This window comes from Arachis ipaensis, chromosome B01 (assembly GCF_000816755.2).
Source record: "Arachis ipaensis cultivar K30076 chromosome B01, Araip1.1, whole genome shotgun sequence".
In the NCBI taxonomy this organism is placed as follows: Eukaryota; Viridiplantae; Streptophyta; class Magnoliopsida; order Fabales; family Fabaceae; genus Arachis; species Arachis ipaensis.
This window is the reverse complement of record NC_029785.2, coordinates 9,321,355-9,331,432: the sequence shown is the minus strand read 5'-3', so window position 1 is coordinate 9,331,432 and position 10,078 is coordinate 9,321,355. Positions and strand designations below refer to the sequence as shown.

Sequence of the window (10,078 nt, the reverse complement as noted above, 5' to 3'; positions counted from 1 at the left end):
GAGAGGATGGTTTCATAGTTAATTTATATTACTTGGAGTAAGGCAAACATTAAGTTGCATTTTTACCAGCACAAATGCGTTTGTCTGAGGCAATATTTAGTTAGCAATGCTTTATTTTTAATAGGTTAAGTGTTTAGTGTTTACACACAGTTTATGAGTTCATGATATCTGGAGTTAAAGACAAAGCAAAATCTATTTAACTAAGGACAAATAGGCTCCGCCTAAACATGCAACAATAGGGGCAAATAAGGAATAATAAACCTTACATTAATCTTCTAGAACAAAAATCCATGGACATTGGTGCCTCATGACCTTATATTCTAATATAGAATATTGTACACCAAGCCTTCACTGATAGTCTGCTACCATTCTACGGTGATTTTGCATGCTAACCTCTTTTAAGAGGATCCTGCTCATCAGAAAATGGCATGGACCAGATCCATGGGAATTTCTCATAGTGGAAAAGGGACTCAATGTTATAATGCTAAGTTTTGCTCGGACCCTTTGATCTCACTCGTTATAATAGTTGAAAAGAGTGATTGGGATAAGCAAATGATGCATTCTCTCATTGTCATCCTAAAGTACTGGTTCCTCAGTCACACGCTTAGAAAATGCCAAAAAAGATAAGGCTTAAAGTCCTTATCCTCCAGGTGGCATTGTATGATAGGCTTGTTTAGATTTCGCTTCTATCTAGAGGCCTCTATATAAGGAGGTGCTCACCCCAGTTGTAATCAGATCTCAAGAAACATTGTAATATGAGGACTGGTATCAGTGCTGTTCACCAAGTTCTCTACAGAATCCAAGATCATGCTCTTGATCTTAATCTCCCAAACACCCCTGGAGAGGCATTATTCATGTTTACAGACAGTGCTGGAGGACCAGCAATCGTAAACATTCCAAGGATGATCACTACTGAAGAACTTTCTTCTATCATTCCGTTGGAATGGATTACTGACTATGAGAAAGCTTTTCCAAAAGAACAGGTTGATGTTCATACTACAGCACCTCCAACTATTACTCATAATAGTGATGGTACGGTGACGACTGTCTTCTAGAAACCTGGAATAACCAAGCAAATTTCACTGCGAAGATCATCTTTCAGAAGGATCAATATGATCTCTCCTGTTCAAGTGCAAACAACTCATGACCAAAATGATCCACCAGTGCATTTCTATGAGAATGGAAAACCTGTTTACGTCTCTCACGTAAATGGCCACTTCATTTGGGATGTTGATCCCTCTATGTGCGATTCTGACTGTGACTGTGCTGATCAATGGAGTGACACTGATGATGAAGATTATGCTAGAAGACGAAGGAACAAGAAAAAGAAGAAGAAGTTGTTACAAGCCCCATGCTCTTTTAAAAGACCTGGGCCTCCTGATGATGCTGAATCAGCTCCAATGCTCAGAAAGAAGCCAATGCTCAAGAAGACGAAACTGTCTTGGAAAAGCTTTGCAGATTATCCTTTCCAGCCAGTTGATGCAATCTCATGCTACTTTGAAATGAAGTGCTGTTCACTCAACAGAAAAGACTTGGAAAAACACTACAAGAAGATGGCTGCTAAATATTATCCTCTTGGAGGAAATAATAATCCACCGCTTAAGCAAGTCTTTATAGCATCCTTGCCAGACGAGCTTCAGCCTGAAATACAGCGAATGATGATGACTCTTCGCAAAGAAGTGGCTACCACAACTATTGGAGAAATATACCAGTTAGCCCTAGCTGCCTTGGACAAGCTGTGTGAACAACAAAAAATGCTCAAACAGCTTAACAAAAATTCAGGCAAACTCAAAGGAGCATGCAGCAAATCCCATCTGAAAATTAAGTGCAAAGAGTCAAGTATGTGTGAATGCAAGCCAAAGAAAAAGACGCATTGGCGATCATCAACCAATACATTTCATCAGAAAGCATTCAGAAGGAGAAGAAGTAAGCAAAAGTATCGTTACTTCAAAAGGAGGAAACCCCATACCAAGTCAAACAAATGCTTCATTTGTGGAAAACAAGGACACTTTGCTAAGTCATGTCCTCACAAGACAAAAAAGGAAATAAAAATGCTCCAGTCTTTAATGGACGTTGCTTCCATTGGTGAAGAGGAAGATCTAGAGTCAGTACTTGAGGAACAGAGAAGCAAAGATGATGAGACTGAATATGTTTTCCAGGACTCTGACTCAGAAGAGAATAGTTCAGAAGAAGACCTCCCACCAAAAAGGTCTATCTTTACTATATCATCCATTGCTTCCATCACCACAAGAATTCCTAAAGGATCTAGTATACCTGAAGAAGAACTTGGATACCTTGGATCTTTAGGAGTAAAACAGATTGATGGTACTCCTCGACCCCATTTCGATTTAAAGGTCAAGACATCCGTCTATGATAAGCCAATAAAGGCCGTTGCACTAATGGACACCGGATCTTGTGCTACTGTCCTGAAACCACATGTCTTACCAAAAGAAATGTGGGCACCTTTTTCCAAGAAATTTGCAGCAGCTAACAGTGAAATCTTCACCATCAATCTCATCTCCAAGGAACCAGTTGGATTGGAGATATTTGCAGGGGCTAGAATAAAGTGACCACAGTCACATGTTTAGAAATTGCCAAAAAAGATAAGGCTTATCCTTATCCTCCAGGTGGCATTGTATGATAGGCTTGTTTAGATTTCGCTTCTATCTAGAGGCCTCTATATAAGGAGGTGCTCACCCCATTTGTAATCAGATCTCAAGAAACATTGTAATATATCCACTTTTTCTATCTCTCAATATGTTCTAAGTTCTCTTTCTCTCTCTGAAAACTTAGCTAGTATTATTTCCTTCTTCCTCAATCCAGTGCCATAACAGTATGCTCTGAGCTTGCCTCTTTTAAGAGGATCCTGCTCATCAGAAAATGGCATGGACCAGATCCATGGGAATTTCTCATAGTGGAAAAGGAGAAGCTTAAGATCAGATTAGGTTATGCTTCGGTATTGAAGAACAGAATCCCACTGCCAAGGCGGTTGGTTCCAACTTCCAAATTCTGATTCCGTGCTCCCAATTCTTCGATATCTGCACACACAAGAACGCTCGAAGGTATGTGTTATAATCCGACCCAACAGAATTTAAATTCGTAAGAAAGAATTGCTCATGATCAATTTCGTTTCGTTTCTTTCTAAATGCACCCTATCTGTTTGATAAAATGCCACTTTGTCGTTTCATATTGTATTCACTCGCTTTTGCTCCATTATCATTGAAGATTAATCAGTAAAATTTTGTTATGTATCTATGACTTGAGTCACTATAACTGTCATTGGAATGTGCTATGACATAAGGTAAGTGAAAAAGAGATTGACTCACTTACCCACTATTTTGAAAAGAAACCATTTTTTTCCATGACAGTACATGATTGAGTAATTGTATTTAGAGGAATGCTAGAGGACCATTAGAATTTATTGTTTTTTGCCATTAGTTAGCCATCAATGTTTAAAACTGTGGATTAAAGGTGTGTTGTTGAATTAGTAGATTATAGGAATTGAGTTAATGGCTAAAAGTGATGGCCAAAAATAATAAATTCTGATGGCCTCTGAGCATTTCTCTTGTATTTATACTCGTATGAGTTGTATCATTTTCCATTTGAGTTTTAAGTATTATACACCGACACTGTAACACAAACATTTAAACGATGATTTATAGAGTGAATTTGAATGCTAAGTTTTTGTACAATCACCTGTGTTAGCTAGCTAGGGTCGAACCGTGGTGCACAAGGTAGCATCAGCAACCACTAGCAACTGTTTATTGAAATTTCCTCCCATAAAACATCATTTAAGCTTCAGCGGCAAATATTAAGCTCTGTGGCAGTTTAGTTTAACCCTTTTTTTGTGGTTGTAGATTAAGTTCCACATGATTTTGCGCTTTATATCTAATATTTAATTATAGATTAAGGTTATTTACACCATCAGTTAATCACCAGTATCTAGAATGAATTGTAACAGACTCTAACTAATCAAACTTGAGTTTGGTTGAGTGTAGAGGTTTCTCATAGGGATGGCAAAATTTCCCGAGACGCGGGGATTCCTGCGGGGACTGCCCCGAATGGGGATCCGATTGTGGGGAATTTTCCCTGCGGGGATGGGGATGGGGGACAAGATTCCCCCGAAGCAGGCGCGGGGACCCGAGCGGGGATCCCCGTCCCGTCCCCGCTATTCCCCGAAATTTATGAATTCCTTGAATTATTCTTAATAGTTTATTTCTCATATATGTTTTTTAGTCATTTCTCACACACACATATATATATAGAAACCCAAAATTCCTAATCTTTATTTGCATAACCCCTCTTCAATTCAGAGATCCCTAAGGCTGTCCATACTCCATCCAACCTCTTTGCAGCCACCCCCTTGTCACCTTTCTCACCGCATCGTCACACCTCACCGTGCCATCACCCTTACCGCGTCGTAATTTCTATTTGCGGCGTTCCTTTTCGTAACTCTGCCGTCGTGTCCATTCTCCTCTCTGTTGCCGCGTCTCCCACCTCGTCCACTGCTTTTTCCTTTGGCTCGTCGTTGCGTCCCCCCATTGCGTTATTTCGAAAAAGTCACCATCGTGTCATTTAGACTTTTTGTATAAAATCTTGTAGTTTTTGTATAAGATAGATACTTGTAGCTCTATTCATATGGAAATTAATAATTAGTTAGAACTATTATGTAGATGGGGAATGGGATCCCCGCGGGGAATGGGGGCGAGGATGGGGAGCAAATCTGAGGGCGGGGATGGGGAGCAGGGAGGCATCCCCCGCCCCCGCCCTGCCCCGTTGACATCCCTAGTTTCTCAACACTTGATTTTTTATCATACTTGAATTGGAAGCCTCAGTGGTTTATGGATAAATATCATAAAAATCAAACAGTTTCAGTGATATAATATACCCAATTGAGTGATAGGATAATCGTTTTTAATAGATAGTATATCAGAATCAATTCCTTAATTGTTCTATCTAGTAAACATACATAAGATACAGAGTCTTAAAACTGGTGTCCATCTACCACTTCTTCATAAAAATGGTCACTTCTGTTGTCCCAAATGTACAAGATTTCTATCAAGAATGGACACTTTGTGCATGTTCCGATCAGAATAAACTGGTTGATGACTTGCCTTTTTTTTTTCTCATTCTCTTTTCCTTAAAAAGATTATTTTACTACCACACTATGAATGTGATCTTCTTTCACACATAATCTGATGAATGGTGCATTTAACTTATATGCTAGGAGGTTGAATTGATCTTCTTTATTAGTTGAACCTGTTTGAAGCTAATGGTGCTGTGTTTCCCCTCAACACCGAAGAAACTGGCCATGACCATTGCGTGCTTCCTCTCTGGTGCTGCTATTTTATCTTTCGGGGCGCACCTTTCTTATGTCAACGTTGCTCCCCAACAAGCTCGAACCAAAGCTCGCAACGACTTTGTTAAAGCGACGTTGAAAAGAAAGTACGGTTACATTTCCCCGTACGAAGCAAGGAGAATGGCTCAGAGTGGTTTGGTCAAAGACACAATTGGCAACTTCAGCTTTAACAAAGAAGAAAAACGCACTTCTTGAAAGTTTTGGTTTTCATCCTTTCTCCTTTACTTTTCACTTCTTTCTTAATTTGATTACTTCTAGAATTACTAGACCAACCCAAGTTGGTTATTAGAAGATGTTATCTATTAGTTGTGCATTGGTTAGTAATCAAGTGGCATGTAGCAACAGATAGAAGAAGGAAGAAAGAAGAAGAAAGGGGAACTCGAACCAAGGTTTTGAGAAAAGTTTCTCTGTAGTAGTTTCTGTTCAAACCATGATATGGGAATTGCAAACAGAAAATTAAACATTCTATCAGTTTGGAATTATATATTGAAGAACAAAAAGAGTATATCACAAGTGATGAATTATCCACACTCGTATAGTAACACAAATTTCTCCAAAAACATTGCTATAGTAATTATCAATTTAAAATTTATTAAAGGATGTTGGCTTAAATAAGTTTAGTTATTATAAAATATTCATTCTTTTTTATGCTGATCTCACATGTCAAAAGTGTTTTATGTGGAAGCTTCGTAGTAAAGAAAATAAAAGAAGGTAAACACGAAAATGTAGATTATCATCTTGAGCATATGAAACGTATATATTTTACCTTTTTTATACAACACAAGAGATCAATTGTTGTCTATAGCATCGAAAAAGCAACAGAAGAAAGTGGAAATACGAATCATCAACATCCCTCTACATCACTTTAGAATTCATATGAAAAAAGAAAAGCAAAAAAGGTAGAGGAACCAAATACAAAAGAGGAAGCAAAAGAAGATGCAAGAATAATAATATTAGTAGTAATAGTATAGCTTGTCCTACTGAGATTGTTGTTCAATTCTTTCCACTAATAATATTATGATTTAAAAGCCAGCAAGCAAAGAAGTGTTTTCCATCTTTGCGTTGTGAACAAGGAAAGCATATCCCCCAAGTCTTGAAGACCCCAAATGGTTCTGTTCCTTCTTCCACCAACAAAGCACTTGTGTCACCCAATTTGCAAAGGAAAATGTCGTTTGCAGAATCAAGTCCAGCTATGTCTATGGATGATGTCATGGCTGCTACTAATGAATTTGGTATGTGATTTTCTATTTGTCTCTATTCTTCTCGGATTAGGTAACCTTAGCAATGTTTAATGATGATTTAATTTGTAATCTTTTGGGTTTTGTGTGAATTACCACTTAAAAGTGTATTCATGTTCTCAGAAAGACAGTATAGAAAACCAATTTTTAGTTAACCAACACTAATCAACTATAGGGTTTAGGGTTTATAATTTAGGGTATAGGATTAGGGGCTTATGATTTCAGGTCTAGAATTTAAAATAAGCAAAATAATGTTAAAAAAATTGGCTAATGTTGACTGGAAAAAGTTAGTTCCCTAGCATTACTCTCTTAGAAATATTGTAATGTTCCATTTGAACTCATACGAATACCATTATTATTGACAAAAAGCTAGGGGATTCAACCACAGTTACTACCTACCCCTTCACATGGCGATTCTAAAAGGAGATTGGGAATCTGCAAAGTCATTCCTTGATGCTGATCCAAGTGCATGGACATCAAAGATCACCTCACTGGCCAGAACACCATTGCACGTTGCCGCCGTAGGAGCTCAGTGGAAGATACTTGAGAAGTTAGTGCATCATGTGCCTTCAGAATTACTAGCTGAATTGGATTCCATGGGTTTCACTTGCCTTCACTATGTTGCAATGGGAGAAAGCATTGATGCTGCAAAGGCATTGTTGGCTAAGAATCATTCTTTGACACAGATAACTGATTTTAAAGGGTTTACACCACTTTTGTATAGTGTTACCTCTACCAGATGTAAAGAGATGGCATGGTACCTTGCAATGAATACTGTAGATGAAAGACCTGGTTTTCCGTTTTCTAGTGAGTCGTCTCGTCAACTTGTCGCATTGCTTACTGCTGCAGGATTTCATGGTAAAGAAAATTTTTGGCTCAAGTAGTGTATGAAAGGAATTTTTTTTGGTGAAGAGTAACTTTGAATCAAGTTCCTTACATCTTATTTACACCAATTCTAAAATCAAATAATGATATGTAGCCTGTTTTCCAACACATAAAACTTGTTATCATTCATTCTTCATTCATTCATAAGCTTCTACTTGCTCTGTTTAATTTTATCCTTTTCTCTATAACTTTCCTTTTGGTTCTCCTAAGTGCAGATATCACCATGTATCTTCTTCAGCGCTACCCCAACTTGGCAACTATTTCAGATTCAAATGGAAGCATTATACTTAATGTTTTGTCAAAGAAAACTTCTGATTTCCAAAGTGGAAATAAGTTTGGGATTTTGCACAGATGCATTTACCATTGTAAGTATTTATGCATAATTTTTCACAAAAATATTTGGGAGATAATAGAAAATCAGTCCAAAAATAACTCAAAATTATCTTATTTTACATTTGTTAATTATGATTGACCTTATTTTGCAGTCTTTCTAGAATAATTGAGTAATATTAGATGTAATAAGTGTGTAATTATGGATGTTACATACATAAAATTATGGTTGTTAAATTACTTGTTTCTCCTTCCCTTCCTTTCCCTCCAAAAATTTAACTCGCAAACGCAACCTTAGTGAAATCTAACATTCCTGTTGTTCAATATATTAGGTGTTCCAGCTCAACTTGATCATTTACCACATGGTGATTTAAGAGATTCTTATGACCAATCAAGCCATCATCAATCATATTCTGGAAGCAAAATATGGAATGCAATTCAAACTTCTGGTGTGGTGTTATTCTCTTAGCTGCTTCTTTTCCTATTTTTTTCTTACACAACCAATAATTAAGCTTCAATTGCAGCTCCTAGCATAAAGCATTTAAGAGATGCAAAGCTGAGACAAGTGTTTTCTGAGAGATTGGTAGAACATGTTTGCTCTCAAGCTTCAACCATGAGCAACACTCAATTTTGGGAGTCTTTTGTGAGCATGGAAATTATCTACAATGCCACATCGTCTGGCATAGTCGAGATTTTAAGGATATGTTTCCAGTTTTTTCCGGATTTGGTTTGGACTCGCATTCCAAATGAAGGATATATAGTTCAAATCGCCATTAAATATAGACAAGAGAAGGTTTTTGGTTTCATATGCAAGATGCCAATAATTTCCAAGATTTTAATCTTAGCATTAGACGAATCACACAACACAACATCACATCTAGCAGCAAGATCTGCTCATTCTCAACTGTTATCAGTTTCTGGTGCAGCATTTAAAATGCAGAAGGAGTTACAATGGTTCAAGGTTAGTTTAGATTTCGACACTGTTTAGTAACGGTTTTAGGACAGAAATATATAAATATTGCGAGATACAAAACATCTCTGAAAATGTCTTATCCCAAGACTAAATTTGAATAATCTTATCCTGTTTTGTCTCTGCCTCGATGTTTATTGTGCTAATACACTTACCAAACACAGTCTTAAAGCTACCTTCTACCTATTATTGAAGCTAAAATATACATAGATATTGATAATATTTCATGTTCTCCGCCAGAAAGTTGAGCAATTGGATCACCCTATTCACAAGGAAATTAAGAACCAAGATGGAAAAACAGCATGGCAACTATTCAAGGAAGAACACAAGACTTTGCTAGAAGAAAGTGAGAAATGGATGAGAGATACAGCAAACTCCTGTAGCATAGTGGCAGCTCTTATCGTTACGACCGTTTTCGCCGCAGTTCTCACAGTACCTGGAGGTAACAACCAGGAAAAAGGATTTCCAATATTCTTGCCAGATAACACATTCCTAGTGTTTGCTGCATCGGTCGCATTGGCTTTGTTTTCTTCCATGGCTTCTCTTCTGATGTTCTTGTCAATCCTAACAGCTCGCTACGCTGAAAAAGATTTTCTCAAGGCGTTACCTCGGAGATTAATATGGGGTCTTGCTTTGTTGTTCTTTGCCATTGTTACTACCATGGTAGCATTTGCTGCTGCGCTTTCTTTGGTTCTTCGCAATAGACTAAAATGGGTGTGGATACCAATAGCTATTATGGCTTGTGTCCCAATTGCTCTATTTGCAAAGCTTCAAATTCCCTTGTTCGGAGGAATGATCATATCAACTTATAGATCTAGCATTTATCATCCTTAAAATCTTTGTAAGGCTTTTGAGAATTGATAAACAAAAGCATACATTAGAACCAGTGAAGTGAGGGTTTGCACTACTTCAAATTTGACAAGAGTGTTGCAGCATTCCAAATAGTGAAACAAATGTATATTGATTCTCCCATAGTGGTTTCTATCATGAATATTAATAATGTACACCATTCACACCTATACATAATGGTCAGCTGCATCGATTTCCTTTGGCTTGCAACAAGTAGGGACAAACCGGTGCGCAAGCGTCTTGCATTAATGCAAGAAAAGGACCATACCCAAAGGTTATACTGGTTTTTGCAGCTTGTGAGTGTATAAAAAGTTAAAGCCTGGTTTCAAATTTCATTGTAATAATAATTCTAAAGCATCTGCTGTATAAAATTAAAAACTTTGTTATAATAACTATATTTGCCTATTTTGGCTCATCAATCATGCTACTTAAGTTTTGTCCGTATAA

The 10,078-nt window shown here is 37.4% G+C and overlaps 1 protein-coding gene across 3 annotated transcripts; it reads left to right on the top strand.

Annotated features, from left to right (window-relative positions):
- LOC107624012 lies at positions 2,912-9,803 on the top strand. 3 transcript variants are annotated; one of them, XM_021117207.1, is made up of 7 exons: positions 2,912-3,062; positions 6,393-6,591; positions 6,967-7,455; positions 7,698-7,847; positions 8,145-8,261; positions 8,337-8,773; positions 9,023-9,803. In XM_021117207.1, the coding sequence occupies exons 2-7, from the start codon at positions 6,525-6,527 to the stop codon at positions 9,614-9,616; spliced, it is 1,854 nt and encodes a 617-aa protein (XP_020972866.1). In that variant the 5' UTR covers positions 2,912-3,062; positions 6,393-6,524; the 3' UTR covers positions 9,617-9,803. The 3 variants fall into 3 exon arrangements, with proteins under 3 accessions (XP_020972866.1, XP_020972868.1, XP_020972862.1); XM_021117209.1 differs by having other exon boundaries at positions 6,389-6,591; positions 6,967-7,404; XM_021117203.1 differs by having other exon boundaries at positions 6,389-6,591.

Coding starts and splice junctions, on each gene's coding strand:
- LOC107624012 (XM_021117207.1), top strand. CDS start 6,525: ATGTCGTTTGCAGAATCAAGTCCAGCTATGTCTATGGATGATGTCATG. Junction 6,592..6,966: donor GGCTGCTACTAATGAATTTG/GTATGTGATTTT, acceptor ATTGACAAAAAG/CTAGGGGATTCAACCACAGT. Junction 8,262..8,336: donor GAATGCAATTCAAACTTCTG/GTGTGGTGTTAT, acceptor CTTCAATTGCAG/CTCCTAGCATAAAGCATTTA.